Source organism: Parasteatoda tepidariorum, chromosome 2, assembly GCF_982258835.1.
Source record: "Parasteatoda tepidariorum strain Cologne lab strain chromosome 2, Ptep-v5.0, whole genome shotgun sequence".
NCBI lineage: Eukaryota > Metazoa > Arthropoda > Arachnida > Araneae > Theridiidae > Parasteatoda > Parasteatoda tepidariorum.
Window position 1 is genome coordinate 40730633 of NC_141756.1, and position 23992 is coordinate 40754624.

The window sequence follows — 23992 nt, forward strand, 5'->3', positions numbered from 1 at the left end:
AATCCAAACGATTATGTATGCAACGATTACATATGATTATTATGAACTAAACTTTATGCAAACGATTATTTATGACGTCATTAGATAAAAATGTCATTAATGGAATATTATCGAGAGTTTATTGATAATTTTGAGTGGCAACGTAAAAAGATTGTTCTAAAGTTTTATAATAAAGTGGTTGTTTTGATAGAATGCAAATATTTATTTTAGAGTTTTAAGTTATTTTTATAACTTTGATAAATCGGGTACATTTGTTAGAAGCACGAAACAGTATAATTTTTTATTGTCTGATGTGTTACAGTATAAGTATGCAATCTTCTTAGGATAACTTTTTTAGAATAGAAGAACCTTAAAAATACATCACGCTTTTTTTTCTCTTTTATAGTTTTAAAATGACATTATTCAAAATTGTAAATATATCTATGAATCTAACCAACTGTATTTAATTTTCTTTCGGTGAAAAACAAAATATGACTTGTTTCTGTTATGTTTTACTAAAGACAAAGTTTAAAGAATATCTTTTCGCACTTTAAAGTGCATTTTTATATTTACTCTGTAATGCTGGGCTTATGTTGTTAGAAAGGTTGCCCAATGTAAACGAATTATAAAAATGTTCATATCTGCATTAAAATTTAAGAAACTAAACTATATCATTATTAAGTTAATTGAAATCTACTTTGATTATTTGTATAAACATACAAGAGGTAAGTTTAAAACAACTATTTCTGTAGAAATGTGAGTTAATTCATATAAATTGGCTTGATTTTTGTCTTAATCGAGCGATGCTTAGCCGAAAGTCAAATATATTGAGTGGGCTAGAAAGTAATTTCGGTTGAGAAATAAATGTTATTGCATTCAAAAATTTGAACTTTAATCAGTCAAATATCCATTTTGTTCAATGATCTTTCTGGTATTTTCAATAAAACATGCTTATTCTTAAATTTGTTTCCATGACGAATATAATACAAATTTATATGTTTTAAGATGCACTATTAATCGTTAGTGTAACTAATGGAAGATTAAATACGTATAAGTGTTGTTACGTCGTATAGTTTTTGGGTAAATGCTTTGCCATAAATCATCTAAACAGCTCTCTCTTTTTATAGCAGAGTTTCTCATATAAAAGAATTGAGTAATTAAGAAAATTAGGAAATTTGGTTTGGTTTAATATCATGTTGAACCAATTTTTGAATCAGATTTAACTGGGTACTTGAAAGCGACGTCACGCGTAGGTGTTGAACTTGATGGATTATGATATTAATTTCTGACCACGCATGACTACACTTGCAGGTACTCAATTGAGAACAAAATATTAAATAATTAATGGCTGATACCAGTAGCCTAACTAGATGGAAAAATGCTGAAATTAAATCTGTCACATTTGTAAAGCAACTTAAAAAGGAGAATTAATTTGTTGAGGGGGGTGAGTTCATGATCTGTTAGAGAACTGAGTTGCATTTTTTGGTTTTCCTAATTGTTCACGATAATCTTTTATTTGTAGATTGGTTTACAATGGTTCTTTTCATTCATTTTTTTAAACACAAATGAATTGACAATTTTAATCATTGAAAAATTTGTTTGATACTGATTTGCAATGAGCGTCATGAGTACAAAAGTTTTAACGAAATTAAAAAATAAAAAAACATTATATAAAATATATTTTATTTTATCAAAATTTCCAATACACAAACTTCATCGATTCTATATACTAAACCTTTTATCATTATTTACAACATTCGGAACAATTCACATTAAATTAGCTTTTTTTGTTAATATCACTACAATTGCCATCATTTAATTACAAGAAGTTAAATGCCCTTTTTCTTAATTCAAACATCTTGACAACGTAAAACGATATACACATCAATACTGATAAATTGGACTTGAAACTGAATTAATTCTTCTTCAAAACCTTACGTAGGCAATTATTTTAATCTCAACAATCACATATTTACAAACATTTTCATTACATAAATAAGAGTGAGCAAAAATCGGGGCTATGGTTGACATACACAAAGTATTCACATCATACTTAACCAAATGCTTAAGTGGCCAACAGTCTCTATAAGAGATATATGGCAAATGCTTGGTTAAGCGACTAATTTGAAACTAAATCCACATTAGAAAATATAATGGATTTAGAGACGTGCGATAACAATTTAAAGTTTTAAAATATACATGAAAAGACTGCAGTTGACTCTTACAAGTGTTAGACTTACATAATCAAAATATGGAATTTCCAAAGTGTCTTTGTTGTACATTCTCTGTACATAGATAAATCTCAGTTGTTGGCATGATACGCAAAGCGTACGGTAGTCACAGCTCTTAATATATATACTTTTAAAATTCTTGTCAAAAATGAAATATAAGTGAATGAAATAATATAAATAAAATAAGTTAGGAGTCTCAAATTTATATTAAGATCAATAGAAATTAATCAAAATTATTTGAATTATTGAAATTTAAATTTCCAGACCATTGACATGGTTAACAAGGAGGATAAAAAAGGGATCTCGTAGAAATACGTTAATCGTAGTTTTTAATTTCACTTTTCTCAGTAGTGTATTTTTTGGTTTTGATTATTTTATTCAAACTTTTGATACCATTTTTTCCTCACTTAGATATTAATTTATAACCTAAAATCTGTATATTTTTACTTCATTTTTGAGAAGGAGAAACTGAGAAAATTCGGAATAAGTAATCTAAGATCCTCACACACTAAACTATGCAAAATCATGCCAATAATCTAAGATCCTTTCATATTAAAATATGTCAAATCACGTTTTACTGCAATATTAGGTAATTTACGGCGTTTTTAAAATTTAGATGTTTCCTTTCTGTAGTGTAAAACCTTTTATAATTTAAAATAGGTTTTTAATAAACAAATTTTAAAATCACAACCTGTTTCAATTGAATGATATTAAAGCTATCGAAAAATGTATATTTCTAAATAATCATAGATTCAGTATTGAAAATATTTTGTTTCTCAAATAGCTCCATTTTCAAACTTCCGTTTAAATGGCTTACTCTAAGTTGGATTGTTTAATTTTTATTTAAACTATAATTTATTCAAATACGAAAAAACTCTATCTCTGAAATAATACTTTTAAAATTTGTGGCTGTATTTATCAGACAAAATAACAGAAGAAATTAAACAAAAAATTATTTTAACTAACATCAAATTTCAGTTAATCAAGAATTAAATAAACGAAATATTGTACCACAGATTCTTACTGAATCCTTTAAAAATAAGAATGCTGCGTTCCGAAAAATATGAAACATATTTTTTGATTAAATTAGTTCAAATCTAGTATTAAACATCAACGTAAACACACGTTAAACAATAAATTTATAATCATATTTCAGCACAAACAGCCACTTGACCAATCACGAACACAGCAAAATATTTGTCAACGAAGTAAGTTCATATTTTTTTACATATATTTTTATATTTTACATATATTTTCATATTTTACACATATTTATATACTTTGTCTATTTTTAAATTTTTCATATATATATATATATATATATATATATATATATTTGCGCTTTATTTTAATGAATTTGACACCATCTCCCTAAAAAAAAAGATTTTAATTTTATTTTTTCAAATTCAGAATACCAACTTAAGGAAATATTTTTCATAAATACTTATTAATTATCGTTTGTGAATACTTAACAGCATGAGCATTTTTAATATTACATATTGATCTAAGTCAAATTCTCAATTTCTTAAGAATACATTCTAGTTTGGCGTCTTCTTCCGTAACAAGTAAGTGAAAAGATAAACACATTCTTTCCGAAATAATTGTCCAATAAAATAAAATATCAGGAATCCGAAGCTATTTTCACGGGTTGGCATTAAATTATAAAATAGCTAATCTATTTGAAATAGTCTTGTATAAATTGCACGTCAGATTGTCTTTTAGCATCTATTTGACGCTTGAGTGGCACAATTTTTTTTTGCGTGTGGAAAAAGAACAATTTTCAGTAGGCGAATCTTTAAATTGGTAAACGACTCTTATACCGAAAAGATACTCCTCCCTCGCAATTTTATTATACACATAAGTGTACAATCATCATCTGAAAAATGAATGCAGTTTTTGTTTAGTTTCCATGTTCTTAGAGCTGGAAATTGGCGACAGAGTTGTTGCTAAATGTATCTTGGCGAAATCCTTTGTTTGATCGCATTGTATGATGAGAATACTCCGAATAGTGATCAGATTCTACACCAGGGGATACGACCATCACTGGTTGTATATTAGTTGATTTTCTGGATGGAGTGGATTGATTATCTGCAATAAAGGCACTATTTACTTCTCCTGCAATGCAAAAAGAAATAAATGAAGTAAAATAAAAATAAATAAAAATTAAAAACATAATGCAAAACAAGCCTTAACTAAAAATACAAACAATTTAAATGGTTTGTCGCATTAAGGCTGAACTAAATTGTAACCTTTTGAGTTAACAGTTTAGTTACAGATTTAGTTCAACAGTTTTTGCTTTTTGCTAAGTACAGTTAAAGTTACAAAAAATACCTGTCCATTTCAAACTTACCAATTCGGCTGAAATGAGCAGAAACATGTAAGTTAAACTTAGACCGAGACTGAATACTATCAGTTTGGAAAACAAAAAATATTAGATACCAAATAACTTTTGGTTCAATGATCGATAATAGTTGACAATAGGTTGCTTTCATTATTTTTGGAGATTTTTGACCCAAAAAAACATAACATTAAAAATAATAGGTTTTTGTTATGTCTTTTATAATTTTTTAAAACAACTAAAACACTTAACTGAATGTTTTAAGATTTATTATTGAAGTTAATTTATTAATAAGAAAATTACATCAACAAATAAGTATAACGATAAAGATATACTAATACTAACTAAAGGTTTTAACATTTAATATTTATGTTTAATTAATATAAAACTTGAAAGAACAGGTATATAAAATAGTTAACATGATTGTAATTTGGTTTTCAAATATCACAATCTTACCCTTTAATTCCAATTCAAAAACAAAATATATATAAATGCGTATATTTATTTTACCAGATATTCTTTGCAGAGATGGGACACAAAAATAGCATATTAGGAAGCGAGTAAGTAAAATGTGAAGGAACATCGGTATTTAAAATTTGAAAATAAACCAATATACAGTGGCTCTCACATACGCTTTGAATATTTTATTTTAATGAAACACTTTGAACACTTCATTTTAATATTTAATTAAAACAAAGTACCTACCTTTAAAATTAATTGGAATATGAAGTTCTTTATTTTTTCATATTATCTTTTTGTTTTAAATATCGACTTATTCTTTTTCAGAAACATTGCTACAAATGTCACCAAGCACTAAAATATTTCCGTGTAAATTAAAAATTAAATTTATCGTCTGGTGCTCTAATTAACTTTATTGTCTGGTGCTTTCTTTCTTATTTTTTTTTATTTCTGCATGTGTTATTTAAAAAAAAAACGTTTGACTTTAATTTTTTCTGGCTCAATTTGCAATATTCTATTAATTATTTATAAATTTGTTACAAAGAAACAAATAACATCATTTGAAGATTCATTATTTTTCATAATAATAGAGGTAAATCAGTTTGGAATATTGCAAAGTTAATAGATCTATTCAGTAGTATAGGGCTAAAAGCTTTAAAGAAAAAAAATCGGATTGAAAACAAGGAAAGGAAAGTTAACAGAACGTGATCAGAGATTTATAGTTCAAAAATTTGTGAAAAATCCACGTTTGAGTGCTCTAAAAGTTTCTGCTGAATTTAATAAAAAATTTTCTTCTACAATTTCCCCCGAAATTTCAATTGAGTTCTCAGAGCAGTTTCTTTAAATGGACTGCCTACCAGTAGAAAAATTTTGGTTAGTACGAAAAATAAAAAATTTAGGCTTTTCTTCATAAAATTTATGTTAACTCCAAACGCATTGGAAAAACGTGTTATTTGATGACGAAAGGAAATTTAACATATTTGGTTCCAATGAGCGTACAATTGCATGGAGAAGAACAAATTAGGAACCTTATATTAAGAACTTAGTTAAAACAGTTTAGCATAGCGGTGGGGGTTCGTGTCAGTATCATGACTAAGGAGTGATGGCATAATGAATCATGTTGTTTGTTTATATATTTTAAGAGGTAATTTAAATTTATCCGCAAAAAATGTAGGTATTGGGAACGGCATTTTTTCCACCACGATAACAATTCGAAGCATACGGCTCTCAACGTTCGTCTCTGGTGCTTCTATAATTGCCCACGAGCTTTAAAAACACCACCTCAATCACCAGATTTAAACCCAATTGAGCATATTTAGAGAGAATTGGAAGTAACCAGGAAGTGACGTCAATGAAAGCAAAAAATATCATCACCAAAAACAAGGTTTCAGCGAAATTGTATAGCTGAAATTTGCCGCCAAACTGAATACTCTCTCTACTTAAATTCTATATTTTAACTCAATAATCAAGATATTAGATTTACAAGTATATTTTTTGAGAGAAAAATGTTTGTTTAAACTTTTTAAACAAAGTTAAATAAAAATATAAAGTCACGCGTTTTAGAAAGCGGTATCTATCATCAGGTAGATAACAATATTTATAATTTTGTCATTACATATTACTGCCTGATGAAGATATCAGTCTTTGGTGAGCATTTACTTGCTATCTCTGTATGTTGTATTAAAAAATCTGAGTAAATCTTAAAGTTACAAGCTTTAAACTGAAGATATACGTTGCTGGTTGTATAAAAGAAAAAAAATTTCAAAAAGTATAAAAGAAAAAAAAAATGATATTCAACAAGAAAAAGTTTCACAACAAAAAATATTTCATAATAATAAGAATTGCGTTACTAATCAATTGAAAAATGTGTATTGGTAAAAAAATGAGCATTTTATGTATTGGTTGAAATGTCAAAATACGCATTTTTCTGCCTTTATATATTCTCCATGTTTTGAAGTAATATTAATTAATCCTACAACCTGGCTTAAGGCTAAAAGAAAAGTAATTGCATTTGTAATTTCTCTAAATGGAAGAATTTTCTCAAAAGCAATCTCAGTAGAAATACATAGAAAAATTGTTAATACAACAACATCGATTACACTATCGATAATTTATGGGTTTTTGTCATTTACTAAAATAACTCAGGAATTCATAATTGAGAAAACATGGGACAACTTCAATTAATAACCGTTAAGGAGACGTTTTAAGCAATGGTAAATCACGACCAAGATGAAACTTTGAACTGAAATGGTAGAATAAATGGTTGAAGGCAAAAAGGGTCATCTCAGGCTAAAGAGCCAAAGTATGGTGAAATTAAGCAACAAAAAAAGTAGAAAATAACCTAACATTGATTACAATTATATACACTTTAATAATAATTTTGTTTACATATTATTAAGAATTAACAAATTGTATAAGCTGTTGCTTAGTAATTTTATAGCTGACAGGTCATAGTTCAATATAGTTTTCACCACGTTTTTAATTAATTTTTTTTAAACAGTTTAATGAATAATCAATTATTTCTTGAAGAAATATACACATTATACGCTTTTATTCAAATGCCAATACAAGAAACTGGTTAGAAAGTCATAAAAGCCTTTAATATATAATACCAACATCACGTTACATTATATTCAGTGCAAGAACATGTTATGAATTTTTAGTGAATTCGATAAAACAAGCTTTTCGAATGTATACGACTTTGGGAAACTATTTACAAAGTATTTTTTTGATTTAAGAAATTAAAACTTGTTAATTTAAAGGTTAAGTGAAATAAATAAAATATAGTTTTTTATTTTATTTTGGGCATCGTTATTTTTTATGTATAACCAAATTGAATTTTTAAAAACTGTAATAGTTTTAGAAATGTGTGGAATTGGCTAACTTTACAAAATATAGTGTATTTTTTTGGTTGGTTGGTGCAAGGAAATTCAATTATTATTTTTTTAATTTTATTTATTTAATTTTTATACGTTTAGAAAATTAAATGAAATAAATAAATTTAAAGAAAAAATGTTGGCGAAGGTCTACTTTTTTTGGTGACTTTTCGCTTGCGCTAACCGAAAGTACCAAATAAATATTTCTGTGTAAGGAAAATAAATGATTACTGGTTCATTTAAATGATCAGAGAAATAAATTAAAAGTTTTAATTTTTTTCAAGGTTTCCTTTCATGTGCAGTAAAACTTCTTAAAATTAATATGAAGCGCGCTGCTGTAGCTCTCATTTTCAAAATGCTTTTTACCTCTTCAATTTCATAGCAAGAAAACATAATTACTGTGAGGAAATCACAAATACTATGTAAGATAATGGAAATGCATTTGAAATTATTTCTTCAAATTTAGTTTTGACATCTTTCATTTCTTTTTTTTCTTCTCCTAACTTGTCCTTCTTATACAATTATTAGGCATATATACAATTATTTATGCCAAGAAAATGAATTAAAGATCACATGGAAATGATTTGAGCAATAACAAAGAAAGGCTGTAAAAATATTTTATTCAAATATTTTATTACGAAGATTATAATCTACGTAATTGAGTATTTGAGTGCAAATATAGTGGTTCTGTATTGTCAATACAGTATTTAACAACGCGGAATTAAAGCAATTTAAGTGGTGTTTAACTTTAAGTACAACAATACAATACCAGTTTCGTTATTTATATAAAAAAAACTGCGGTTGGTAAAAGTAATTAGTTTTTCTCCTTGAAGAAGCTGGACTTTAGTTTATGATAATTTAAAGCAGTCAGAGTTTAAAACTTCAATTATCTCACGAAATTACACAGCAAACATATTTTCTTAGATGTGGTAGAAATAATTGATTTATAATAGTAGTAATATTTAACTAATTTTATTGTAATATTTAATTGATTGAAAAATGAATAACATATTTGTCTTTTAATGACGCTAGAGTTAAAGAGTACTTTACTTTAAAAAAAACTTAAATGGATCATTTTTCATTTATTGCTGTTCTTTCAATATATTTAAAGAAATTACTAGCATTTTAGTCATGGCCACTGTTTTAGAAAATTTTCACCTCGCGGTCTTTTTCCTCTCAAAATCTGTCGCATAAAAAAATTTAAAATTTTAAATTAAAATTTTATATATTTTTGGTTTAAAGAACTATCTGGTGTAAAAATGGTTAGTTGGGTATGATAGTTTTTTTAGTTACTTTATTGAAATCCTTGTACAAGTTACACACTTGGCACGTCGTTACACAGCCGATTCAATTCTGGGTTTACGACTACTAACGTTAAACTTCGTAGCCTTTTAATTTTGAACCCAATCCAGAAGACAAGGGAACTTCTGGATCAAGTATTAGGTAGAATTTGTCTTCAAGGAGGACTTTTTGATGGGACTCGCATTTGCGTTACATGGAGAGGAAAACCATGAAAACTTCCCATGGTTAGCCTGACGGTAGGGGACCTGTCGACATGATATGTCTACCATTGAGGATATTTCACGACAGCACTGTGGATGGTGCGAGTTGGGTGTGGAATTCATATCGAATAACTATCGCTCGGATTCGAACCCGATTCAACTTAGAGGCGAGCGCTCTATACCCTGAGCCACCGACGCGACTTGGAAAATTTTTGACCAAAGTTGAAATATTACGTTGACGCTTGTCGCCAAACTGCTGCCAATGCCTGATTGACGTTTTTACGATTGTCGCCTAATTACTGCTAATGCCGAAATGACGTTTTCACGATTGTCGCCAAACTGTTGCCAATGCCTAAATGGCGCTTTTACGATTGTCGCCAAACTGTTACCAATGCCCAAAATGACGTTTTTACGATTGTCGCCAGGAGTTAGCATAGGGAAAAACATAAAAAATCCAAATACAATGAAAATCTGAAAAGGGCAAATTCATAAATATGCTGTGAAAAAAAGCAATAACCCAACGAATCTTACCATATCTATAACTACGATTGCTAACTTTATTGCTCTTCCAAACAACGCCAATGTCACCAAATAAACCCGTGTAATGTGTACTTAGGATTAAGTCTTACTTTTAGTTAGAGATTTTTTTTAATGCGAAAACTATTAGATTTAATTAGTTAAGAGTTTAGCAGCAACGTACTGAAGATAAGCACTACACCTCATGTTATTCAAGTTTCGAATTAGTTTATTGAGCCATTAAGCAGTTTATTCTCATTTTTTATGTTTTTTTTTAGATCATTCGATTTTTTTAAAAGGAACTTATTGCAGTAAAATAAAATTTACTCTCATGCTAGTATATGCTGCTTATTTCTAGTAAATGTTTTTCAAGGTACGTTTTAATATTTGACATAGATTTTTTTTAATAGTGACTAATGATATCTATACTATAAATTTCAAGCTGACGATCCTGTCATTTATAAGTTACTTAAACTACTATATAGAAATGTTCAAGCCAAGGGCTGAACTTAATCACTGATTGGAAAAAATCAATCAGTTGGGGTTTGCACCATTTCTTTTGGGAGAGTTGTATTCGCATTCCAATAGAGATGTATTCCTATTGGTTGCAATCTGTAACTCTTTGATGAATTTTAAGTGGGCAAGTAAGGAGAGAGACGTCAGCTTAGACATCTCTGCTATCTGATAGGCAAAAATGAAGTTCGTAGACGCCATTTCATTACCTGAATTGCATTAATATTTCTCTAAATTTAGAAGGATGTATTAAGTGTGTGAATAATATGTAAACTATATTAAAAAAATAAATATTTGGCAAAGAATACTGTAATACTTAACATTACGAATGTGTACTTGTTACCAGTTGGATACTTGCAACTAATCACATGGTTGTGTCTAATCACGTGGTTACACAGTGCACGGAAAAAAAACGGTCCACCCTATAACTTCTGATCTAATGATCGGATTTTCACGTTCTAGAACTCAATGACTCAAGGGATTGACCTCAAATATGTTAATTCATAAAAAGTGCAGACGTTTTTTTATTTACGAAATAAGGCAGAGAAATGTTATTTTTTTTAAGAAACATACCCCTTTTTCGACGGATTCGAATTTCTGACCCCCAAAATATAAGGAGTAGTCGCAATCTAGGAAATAAATTCGAATCCGTTAAAAAAAAGGCATATTTATTCAGTGAGTACGTTTTTGTGCCTGATTTTGTAACTTAAAATATCGTCCACACTTATTAATTAGCATATTTGAGATTACCCCCTCAAATCATTAATATTGAGTCCTAGAAAGTGAAGATCCGATCATTATATTTAAAGTTATTCGGGGTGGTCAATTTTTTTCTGCACTGTGCATGGCTTGTTTACTTCACAGCTTTAAGAATTGAGATTATTATCACTCTGAATAAATTTTAGGGTTAGATTTAGCTGATACCTGCAAGCAATGCCACACGTGGGTGTTGTACCTGATTGACTGATACACGAGTGACGTCGCTTGCAAGTATCCAATTAAAAAAGGTAACATAGTTGTCCAGTGTATGAAAATAAATATTACCTTTGTATAAAGAGCCTGAAGTAATGTAGTTTTCAGGAAGTAGTTTAACATAACGAGTACCCAAAACGAATGCCAAAGCCGCCAGCACTCCACAGTCGCAAACACCAATAATAGCTAGGATATAAGCCCACCGCACTCCACATTGTCCTGGGTTGTAGTCATCAGCCTGAGGTCCGCACACTTCTCTGACAATTTCTGAATCCCAACCGGCTGGAAATGTGAGCACACCAATGACCATGCAAGTAGCTGTAAGATCAAAACAGTTCATGTGAGATTAAATGGATTAAAAACAAATAGCAAACTAAAGCTTTGATAAAAAGCGAAGTTAATAAGACAATATTTGGATCTAACGACGAAGAGTAGTCTGCTCCAGTGCCTTGACATAAATGATTGGGAAAACTACGCCTGGTTTCGAAACCAAATTTGGATTATTCTTTAAAATTGCTTATAAGCAATATTCATTTATTCATGTTTAATTTAATCTGTTACCAAATAAATAAACAAACAGCCTGATCTGATGTTGCTTAGGATCTTAGAAGTTTACTTTAGTTTTTTGACTATAAAACATGGGATTTTTGAAATTGCTGCTGAAAATAACGTTAATTATGTGTAAAGAAAAGTACGAGTCATATTATTTAAAAAGATTATTACGAGGTTATACATCGAATAGCCTTTTTCGTTGATACTAATATCTGCACCTGCAGAATAAATCGGTTCAATTCTGTCATTATAGTGCATAATTTAGCAGTAACCTAAATGAATTATTTAGTCGAACCGTATTGATGTTTAAGTCAATAATATTATGCAATCTAGTTAAAAACGAATTAACTTTGTTTGATAATATGGTGCAATCGGGTCCCGCAATAAACTTGCATATTGAAGGAAGTAAAATGTTTTTACTTTTTACCTTGTTACTGATCATAGTGATGCACTTATAATTAACTTAAAATGAAACTTCACTAATAATCATCACTCTTTGTTCCATATCCTGAAATATTTAAAAATTTCAGCACCTATAAGTTACAGGGAACATGTGTTGGCGACCGCTTTGCCGAGTTGTCACCAACACATGGCCCTAATGGTGACAACTCATCAAAGCGGTAGCCAACACATGGTCCGGATAACCGATAAGTACCACTATTACTAAAATGCATTTCATAGTAAGTGCCCATTAATAAAGCAGAACTTTTATTTATAATAGAGTTTTTTTCCCAGTGTTTAATGGTACGGACTTGAGAGTTTGAATTTAAATTGAGTTTTTGTTATTTGTAAAAATTAATTATTTGGTTAGTGTTAATGGTGTAGAGAGTTGTGAACTTAACTGGAGTTTTGTTGATTATAAGAACAAATTTTGTTAGGTTTTAATGATATGAAATATACAAATTGTGAAGCATAATTTTGCATATTAGTTATCAATAAACTCAGGTTTGATTCTGCAATCTTGTGTAAATCATTAAAACATTTTTTTCTTATTATTAAGTATATTTTTTTGAAAAGTTTTATTATAATAATTTCACTCAATGTAGAACTTTCAATCGAAGCTTAACTCACTCAAATGAATTAAGGATACACGAAAAATTTGACTCCCAGAAATATAGTTTCCCATTGCCATTGATAAATTTAAAAGTAAAGAACGCTTTTAAAAATAATTTATATCAGAGTTTTGTCGAAATAATTTATCCTGACCCTATAATGCATTTTTAAAACTTTAAGTTAAGATCTAATTAAAAAAATTTATCTCATTAAAGTTGGGCTGTACAGTGTTATATCATGGAACATCGATATTTTTTAAGTATCCATATAAAGATAGTTTAAAATATATTTTCAAGACATATCGTTGATACCTGCTTTGCGATAAATAGTTATCGTATATAATAATGACTATTAATGTAAACGATATTTATAACTGACGATAACTTTGTTGTATTTATCGGTAGCGATAATTATTGAATAAGAATATATCGAGATGATTATCGACAACGTTACTATCGAAAGTGTCTAATCTGACTTACCCTACTTATCTTTTTCATAGCAGCCTAATTACTAATTTTTTTAAAATTATGATTAATAAATTTTTTTTCCAATCGGGTTATGAAAATATTGTCCAATGTAAATATGTCTATTGGAAAATATGTCTCAATATATCGATATTTACTGATAATATATCTCAGTATCAAAATTCCAATATCACCATGCACTGGATTTAACTATGAAGAAATTGAATTAATTATAATTCTGTATTTCGAAACAAACCAAAATTTGACAAAAACTAGAATTTTTTCATAATTTTCCTTTATAGGTTTTTCAACTAAGTTTTGATTTTATTAGAAACTTTATTTTGATTAAAAGAGGAAACTATAAAATTAAATAAAAACTTCGGAAATCTACGTTTTGCAAGTAGGCTATAACGGAGAAAATAGTTTCCTTTTTGTCAAGCCTAAAACTAAAAGAAAGGAGAGTAGTTTTCTCTTTTCTTAGATTCCTAATTCTATCTCAAAATTTTAATATGCAAGACCAGAAAATGGAGAGAAAAAAATTCAATTCATTCATGCACGTAAGAATGTAGTGTGAGTAAGCTTTGATTAAAAACCGGTTTAGACAGATTTCCAAAACTTAAAATTTTATTTTTTAACAGGAACTAATGAGTTTTGACACTCATTTGATTTTACTTCCTATTTAGATACTGAAGCTTAGAATGATTGCAATAGATAATCTTCTTAAAGAGGTGAAAAACAAATCTTAGACAATCTCTTGTTAGAAATACAAAGATTAATAGGAAAGTATTCTTTGAAAAGGGAGATTATCTAAAGTTAAGCAGTTATTTAATTATCATATTATCTATAATATTGAGCTTTTAGTTTAGTAAGGGAAATCGCGAAATTCTTCTGACAAGAATATATATTACTGTATTACGATGTTCTTACAAAAACTTCCATCTCTATTTTTGCTAATCTATAAGCTATCATTTTTTATCATTACTTTTAGAAACCTTTATCTAGTAATTATTGATTGAAACTTTGGAATATGGCATAATAAAAATATTTGCACCTTGTAAATATATTGATTCTATTGGTTGCTCATTAACTTCTTTTATTCATCGAATTCTTTTATTCATTGTCATTCATTTTATTCATCATTCTTTATTCATTTCAAGCTCAAAAAAGCTTCTAATTAAAAATTAAAATTTTGTTAAGAAATAAAATATTTGTAACAAATCAAATTATTTCTTTTGCAAGTTTTCATTTTCCTTCTGAAATAAGATTGACTTATTTGTTTCCTACAAAAAAATCTGAACTCTAGTAATTTTTCTGAAGTTTGCTGTCTCAGGAAATTTGTCTTCCATAGAAAATGCATTTAGAAACTTAAGTAACTTTTCTCCAAGGTTTCCTTTTATCTTTTTAATATATTACTTAATTTACAACTACGTTCAACCCAGGGTACGAAATTTTGTTTGTATTTAATTTAGTATAAAATCGATTCCGATCCTTGTTCTACTACACTCGACATTTAACTCTTTTGCAATCTGCACACTGTGATTAAGATGTATGGGGCAAGAATTGTAATAACTTTTGATCTAGTAAGTGTATTTTCACGCATTTAGATGCAATCTTAATGATTAAAAGCGCCTTAAATATGCTAAACTATTTGTAAATGCAATGTTTTAGGTTGCAAAATTAGACACAAAAACTTTTTCTGGGGGAGAGTAGAATTTTGGAAAATATGGTTTCAATAGTTCAATCCGGAGAGCAGAGTTAAGTGTGAACTTCTTAGTGTTTATTTCTCATTTTATGTACTTCCCTATATTTCAGGAATTTCATAAACGAATCAAAAAATTTCTGCCCATAGTTGTAAAACTAGTTTTTTTCAAAGATAATACGAAGCAGGAAATAATTTTTAATATTTATTAATTACTTTTATGTTATTTTACACTTTATTTTTTTGATCGGAAATTTTTAACTGCAAGGTAGAAAGTATTTACATTATTTAAAATTAGGTAATTTAAAATGACATCAAAATTTGTATGAATTTGAACCATTACTAAAAATAAAAACAGCATTAAGTAGGGCAAGCTTTCGACCCCTCTTCGAACTTAATTATTGAGACCATACTTCATAAATTGCAGATAAAGCACACAGATTTTGAATTTTAATTTAGAAATATGCCTAACAAAATGGTGTTTATTAAAAAAAGTGCATTTTTCACTATTATTTCTTTACTTAATTCAGAAAGAAGTATTTGACATTCAAAACGCTATTTGAGGAATCGAAATTGCATTTTAAGCACACAGAAATATAATCATAAGATAAAAGAAAAGTAACACATCTTTTTGGATGACTTTAAAATTTCAATAAAAATTATCTGAACTTAGAAGAAAAACCCCAAATGAGTTTATGTTTAGAATTTACTCTAAATTTAGTATTTGTATTTTTTGTTCATCCAAATTTGCGTCTCCAGTTTCCAAATTCGCGAAATTTAAAATAAAAAAAACAAATCATTTCCAATCTAAAGTTCTCTCACAGCTGAAACTTATTCGATGATACAAATGAAAGACAATAGAAAGCTAATGATGTTTTCGAACAGAAGAATTAAAGTTGATAGTCCTTTAAATAGACTCACTCAGTTTCAAGAAGTTCAAGTTGTAAACAGAAGTGCAGTAATAATGAATCCTAGAGAACATAAACTCATAGTCGTCAAATCATATGTTTTATTTTGTGGTATTTATTAGGTAATACAGAAACCTCTTTAAAGATTCCAAAAATGGCATTTTTATTGTTCTCCAAGCTATGTTTGTTTGCAAAACTTAATGTACTTTTGATTTTGGGTTCGTGATGCATAAAAGATCTATCAAAATTTATTTATAGATATATGCAGTTATAAAATAAGAAGAGTTAGCGTGAGTTGCTGAATATTGTAAACTAAAATGGGAGGCAATTGAACATGTTGGTGAAAGCTGTTAAATATGGCTCAAGTTTTTCAAGAACAAAATTTTTTTTTTGTCTGACAGAAGCTGTTTTACCTTGTGAGTTATTTCAATATTAATTTGTATGTGAAACGTGTAAATATTAGTCTCAAAATTAAGTTTAACGTCTAAAAAAAGTAGACAAGCAAATTACTTTATAAAGTCATCAATATTAAAATAGAGAAGTAAAAAGATGTACCTATAACAATTTTAAAGAAATTAAAAGATAAAAATCATTGTGATAATTTTAAAACAAACATTATAATAATTTTAAAACAAACTGTTTCTTTTCCTTTTCGTAAAAATGCTTTCGAAGGAAATCTTTATTAAAAAAAAAAAGGACTTGCCTATAACAAGTTTATAGAAAACTAAAGAACATAAATTGTAATTGTAATTTTCATAGAAATTGTTTTTTTCCCCTATTGAAGTGGAAAATCAAATAAATTTGTTATAGGCGGGGGGATATTTAATAAAGATTTATAAATTGAAAAACAATACATAGTTAATAATAACTTATAAATCAGATAAAAAAAAAAAGAGAGCAATGATCAAAAAAATTATTTAAATGAAACTAACAAAGTTTGTTTGCTCAAAATATAAAATCCAACAATATATTTTTCTTTAGCTTAAAATTTAAAATGAAAATACTGTAAGCAAATTTTTAAAAAAATAACTAGGAAGTTCCGATCCCTGCTTTTTAACGATAGTCGACTCACGGAACTGCTTTCGCACTTCCTTTCAGATTGCTTCGCAATCAGAGCTCGCTTCATTTATACGTTGCTTAAATCTAGCTTTGTATACTTATTTTTTAAGACTAAAGTTTAGAATAAATAGTTCATAAAAATTTTCTCAGTACACAATTCAAAATATATATTTAGTTTTTCTGTACAAAACTCCAACTGTATACTTATCTATATTAATTTAAAATTACAAAATGTTTACGAATTTTTCTTGAAAATACACAAGTCTAAATTTCAGTGTTCATAATCACAATAGTCCTTTATTTTATCACGAAGTTGTAAAATGTATAAAATCTAAAGAAAGTATGAAAAATGAGTATTGTCATAAAACGGTTAAAATTAAAGTAGTATTTTATAGTTGAAATAAAAATGTTTCGTTGCTCCAATGTTAACAATTTCTTTGAGGCAATTTTTAACCTCTAAATTTTATATTTTTCCTATGTTCATACTTCTAAATTTCATTTTTTATACGCGCAACAGTTTCAAGTTTTCAAGTTCAGCATGACGTGCTAAAAATATTAAAAAAGAAATGAAATACGATTATATTAATAAAGTAGGTGAAAACTAAAGTAGTATTGTGCAGTATAATACTTGCTCATAAGACAGCGTTCGTATTACATCCGCATACGCGCATGCAAAAAATTTGCACCAATCGCATTTTTAAGAGCATCTAACCCTCGTTGCTACTGGCGCATGCAAAAATTGTACCAATCAAATTCGAAGATGGACTTTGTTTCTGCTTTTGCTTTTTATGCTTATGTCAACGCTTGAAAAGAAATTCAATCGATTTCGTTTTCTTTAGGCTTATGACAACACGTGAAAAGGAAATTTATCGATTTCATTTGCTTTCCACTCAATTTTATAACTACGGACATATAAGCTTTTTATCTGAAGATAGATTGCAACTGATACTTTGTTTTATACTCAAATGAATAAACAATTAAGAATATAAAGAATGATAGAAAAAAATGAAAAAATTAGAATAAGTTTATTTTTATATTTATGTACTCGCAAAACACATGCCATTGCTATGTAAAAGTTAATCCCTGTCATTACTTCAATATTATATAAGTAACGGTTTAAAGCATTAAGTAACAAAAAAAGGAAGAGCATGGGAATTTCAAATTTTAGAAAGTTCTATTGTTCTCGGTGTAAAGACCTCAGAATTCGAGATCTCACGAGACTTTCACTTTTTTTTCTTCACAGTTGAATTGTCTAATCAAAACAAAACAACGCATGACATGAACAGATCATCACATTGTCAGTTGTTAGAAATATTCTTTTGATTTTTCTAGATGTTACAGGATTTATTTCTTTAACAATGAAAGGGTGAGAAATCAAAAGCAAAATCGTCTGTGTGTCTGTTCTTTCCGTTTTCCATTGTCTGCTAAAATGTGTAAGGTTTGTAACAATAAAAACGCAATTAAATGCATGTTCGGTTTCTTTCAAAAATTCACTACGCATTTCCGCATTTACTAATTCTTAAGTATTAGAAGTCGTAAATTTCTTTTTGGAATTTGTAAGTGTAATTTTTTACGTGTGCTATAATTTGTTATGACTTTTTTCGCCTTAATGCTGGCATAAAATTGAAATCGTGCTCATTCTGCAAAAATGGAGAATTATTTTAACCATCTTTACAAAACAATAAAGAGAGATGATACTTCACAAGAATAACCACTAACGCAATATTAGCAGTGATGATATTAGCGTATGCTTCGCTACCGTATGTAATATACGAGGGTTGCTATTTATATTTCTGGCCTTGGCAACAGTAAATGTTGTTAGGCGACCGCAGACGATTTTAATCGAAAGTTTGATATTTTTAAACATAAATTCAGCAGACGATTTACCATTATAGCTTCATTTGTGTTGTTGACAGTAAATTGAAAAGCTCTTCTCTTTCAAAAAATGGAATTGAATCGTGAACATTTTCGTGCCATTATTTTTCATAACTTTCGACGTGGATTGTCAAGACAAGAATGCTTCGATGAACTTAATTCTTTATTCAGCGATAAAGCGCCATCCTACAGCACTGTAAAAAATTGGTATAACGAATTTAATCGTGGTCGATGTTCGATTCAGGACGAATCCTGTGCAGGTCGTCCAAAATCCGTTGTTGTGCCAGAAAAGATTGATGCTGTGCGTGAACTGATAAAGCAAGATCGTCATGTGACATACCGTGAGATAGAGGCGTCTTTGGACATTAGTATGACTAGCATCAATAAAATATTGCATGAACATTTGAGCGTAAAAAAAATTTGCTCGCGTTGGATCCCGCATAATCTGACAAACGCTCAAAAAAAGGCTCGTGTCGATTGGTGCAAGGAAATGTTGGAAAAACACGTTGAAGGTACATCAAAGGCTGTGTATAACATCTACACAGGTGACGAATCATGGATCTATGCATATGAGCCGGAAACAAAACAGCAATCAACTGTATGGGTCTTCCAAGACGAGGCAAAACCAACAAAAGTTGTTCGAGGAAGAAGCACATCGAAACAAATGATTGCCTGTTTCTTCGGCATTAACGGTCATGTGGTAACAGCGACGTTAGAACAACGCAGGACGGTCAATTCTGAATGGTACACGACCATTTGTTTGCCAGAAGTCATCGGAGAAATTCGAAAAAAGCAGAAGAACAGACGAATCATTCCTCATCATGACAATGCGAGCTCTCACACATCGACTCAAACAAAGGCATTTCTGACGGAGCGAAAGATCGAACTGATGGGTCATCCGCCGTACAGCCCTGATTTGGCACCCAATGACTTCTTCTTATTCCCACACATCAAAAATAAATTACGTGGACAACGATTTTCGACCCCCGAAGAAGCGGTTGATGCATTCAAAACGCATGTTTTGGAGTTACCTCTATACTTTGGAGGAAAAAGTGCTTTCAAAATTGGTTCAAACGCATGCAAAAGTGTATTGATCATCATGGAGAATATTTTGAAAAACAATAAAACCAATTTCGATCCTACATATTTGTTTTTTCATTATTAGGCCAGAAACATAAATTGCAACCCTAGTAAAGAAATATTTTTATTGTGTCTAAACAAAATATTCTTTCCTCGAACTCAAAATTTATAGGAAATAAATACACAAGATTTATTAAAAATGAAACTAATTTGAAGTATTTGTCTTAAGAATTGGAATGCCATATCATGTTTTATACATTAATGAATACATGAACTAACTCTTCCGTAGCAATGATAAAATCACTCCCCAATAAACTATCAGGAAATAAAACATTGTTCAATACAGAAATGAATTGATTATAATTCATATTAAAAAAGCCAAAAAGATTGAGGGGTCAGGCGTAGGGGGACCCTGTCTCAAATTCCAGTGATGGTTACTTCGTAAAATACTGCTGCTCAAAATGCTCAAACAAAGAGTTCTCTCTGCACCTTCAGGGTTGGATATAAAATAAAAAAAAGTTAAATATTGATGGCAGTAAATCCGATAACGACCATGGAGATGGTAAAAATTACATTATGTTGTTATTATAATATGATATAATAAATTAATATTAGGATATGAGCAAATGAATATTAGACCATTTGCTCATAATAATATTGTACAAATACTACGTTGTACTGGTATATATATATATATATATATATATATATATATATATATATATATATATATATATATATATGTCGTAAGGTAGTTGATATGTTTATGTCGTAAAGCAGTTGAAAAATCCTGATATCTGCATAGTCACAGATATTTTGCATTGCGCCATTCTATTTGGAAAATTCTTTAGTATTTTCTCATCTGTCTGGCTTATTTCAATCAGGGTAAAGCTACTTAGTTTTTAGACTGATTAGAAAAAATACGAAGATTCACTCAGACTGAATTTGTTTATTGCTATAAATTTTTAATAAATCTATCTGCAATAAGTCCTCACGGCTTATTGTAAGCTGCTTGAAGTAAATCAGGCTAATTAAGCAATAAATATATTTTTAATTAGCCTAAAGGAATGTGGACATTCTGCAAAAGGTATTTGGATAACAGCCTGAAACATTTGTGCAATATGCTTTATAGTGTCTGCTATTATGCTGTCACTTTTAAGCAATGCTATATAGGCTTATTCAAAAGATTTTTCCGATAACACTTATGCATTGCAAACTACCAGCGTCATTACCTAATGCTCCTACAAGACGCATCGCAATAATACTATTAACTGTCTAACTCAATAAACTTGCGACATATACATTTGATATTTTTACCTGCTAATAATAATAATGTATCTAATTTTTTTTAGATTTTACGTAAACTTCATCCTTGAAGGAACAGATTTTATGATGGTGATGTTATTAAAAAGTAAGTTAAAAACTAAAATATTACATTAAAATGAAAAAAGTAAACCTCATAAAATATTTTAGAGACTTAGAATAAAGAATGAATACTATATACCCAGAATATCAGAATATTATGTCTACAATAAAAAATTCATCGTCAAGAAATGTTGAAACAACCATTCCAAAAAGCAATATTAAAGCCGTTTTCCCACCTCCATGAATAAGATTGAAATGATACTATAAAACAAATGAATTGAATAAATAAAAAAAATTCTCTCTGAGATGAGTTTTATCTCACTTAAAACAAAGCTTCTCTCAATCAAATAACACACTAAAAAAACAAATTAAGATGTTTTTGGAATGGAGAGAAAATTTACCTTTCCATACATTTAGGTCAAGGTGATGAAATTACAGATGATTGTTGAAAATACACAACACTGCGGGGTTGTTTTGTTTTCCATTGTTCTTTCCTCTAACCTCTCCCTCTCGAAATCAAAACAATTCTCACCCTCACTCTTGCATAGATTACGAACGGGCTAAATTTGTTTTCACTTTTTGTTATTTTAATCAAACCAGACGGGCGTCGGAAATGGAAATAAAATTAGCTAGGTGAGAATACTTATTCAAGTACGATGTTAAGCCCATTTCCGGGAGGTTGAATTAAATATGGATTTATATATGTATACATTATTTCATAGAGTCATTGAACTAACGTGTGAACAAAAAGTTATAAGAATGAATGTGAGTTGTTGATTGAAGAATTTAGCAAAAAATGATTAGTTTTTATTTCAAGATAATTATGTAACATACGAATAACTTCCTTTTCATAAAAAAGCTATCTAATATAATATTCCTTTTGTTTTAATAGCTCTAATATTTCTTATAATATAACTTAGGATTTGAGTTATAAACATTTGAATTCTACATGGTATGAATGGAAAAAGTTTTATGATTATTGTATAGGGAATCTTCCCTTTATCAAAAGCAACAAGAAAATGTAATAAGTTTTTAAACAGCATAATTTTCAAAGTTTTTTTTAAAAATTTATTCATTACTTCAAAAAAGTTATTTCCCTAACATTATAAAATTTCGAAAAGCAACAAATGTTAGAGTTTATGAACATATAGCACGCACAATAAAGACAAAAGGGGTAAAAAGAAAAGAGAGAAAAACAAAGAAAATTAAGAAAAATAATAAGTTTTATTTACTGCGCATAAGCTGCAAGTGTATAGAACTCGTAAAATATAGAGAAAACATGGAAAATAATATGATGAAAATTGATGAAAGGAGAAGAAAAAAATTATTGAATTAAAATATTTTTAAAAATATTTAAAACATTTTTTTTATTTTTGACGAGATTATATTTTTCATTATTTTGCTTTCCAGCTTTTTAATTTTTTTAATGAATAAAAAAAAAAGATTTTTTTAAAAACATTTTTAAAAATATTTTAATAATTTTTCTTCTCTTTTCATCAATGCTTATAATAAATATTATTTCCCATATTTTCTCTATATTTTAAACTCACAATACAAGCTAAAAAAATAAATGTATGCCTATTTATATTTTAACACAGGTTACAACAGTTTTAAAAATAAATCAAGTCTAGCGTGTTATTTCTGTAATCGTGATTTGACTTTTACATTCAGACAATAGAATTTATTAAGTCTTAAATAATTACTACTAAAAACATGTAGTAGTTGCTACATCCACTATCAATATGAATTTGTTACTGGTACGGTAGTAACAACATGATATTTTGCACCATTTGGAAACGATTCTTCGTCATTTAAGAATGATTTTATTATAACCTTACCTACATTACGTCAATTTATTATTCTAAATGAATAATTTAGATGTCACTGAGTATCATGCTCACTATAAATAACAGCTATTATTGATAAGGAACTGTAGTCTTCCACGAATATCTTTCCAGTTGAAATTAAATCGAATTGCTGAATGCTTTTATTCCGATTGTCATTTTGAAAGATCATCGTGATCTTACCAAATCGCTCAGAAAGTTAGAGGAAATGAAAAGAAGCCAATAATTACATAACAGAATTTAACATTGTTATCTAGTGTCTATTCAGAAACAAAAATCGAACGTTTTATATCACGTTTTAGAACACTGTAAAAGAAGCTATTCCTAAATGAGTCCACTAACATTGACCAATGGTCACGAAAATGGCCGAATTCTCAAATTAATAAAAGCAACTAATCAGTAAACGACTTTCTTGCACTACAAAATAATAGAATGGGGGAACAAAGAACAATTCGTAGCAATATCGGAATGTAACAGTTTCTTTCCCAAGTAGCAATAGCATTTGGGTGCAACGATTTTACGCCCTTAGCAAGGGCGGTGATAAAAAAGGATGAAACTTTCAGCAGACAAAAGGTGAAAGAGAAAAAAAGATAAGTGAAAAGAAAATACAAAATTAATTAGCAATGAATGTGAACTTTGCAAAGGCAGCTTTGTAAAATGCTGGGTGTCTGCCTGCCCCAGAAATTTGCTTAAATATGTTAAAAACG

At 28.8% G+C, this 23992-nt stretch overlaps 1 protein-coding gene across 1 annotated transcript in view; it reads right to left on the reverse strand.

Annotated features, from left to right (window-relative positions):
• Positions 1 to 3481: 3481 nt before the first annotated feature.
• LOC107453766 (LHFPL tetraspan subfamily member 3 protein) overlaps positions 3482 to 23992 on the reverse strand; it is an 87256-nt gene continuing 66745 nt past the window's right edge. Inside the window, exons 2-3 of the mRNA XM_016070710.5 lie at positions 11459 to 11704; positions 3482 to 4325 (exon numbers count right to left, since the gene is read on the reverse strand). Coding sequence (XP_015926196.1) covers positions 4126 to 4325; positions 11459 to 11704 — 446 coding nt within the window. The 3' untranslated portion in view covers positions 3482 to 4125. The remainder of the gene's footprint in view (positions 4326 to 11458; positions 11705 to 23992) is intronic.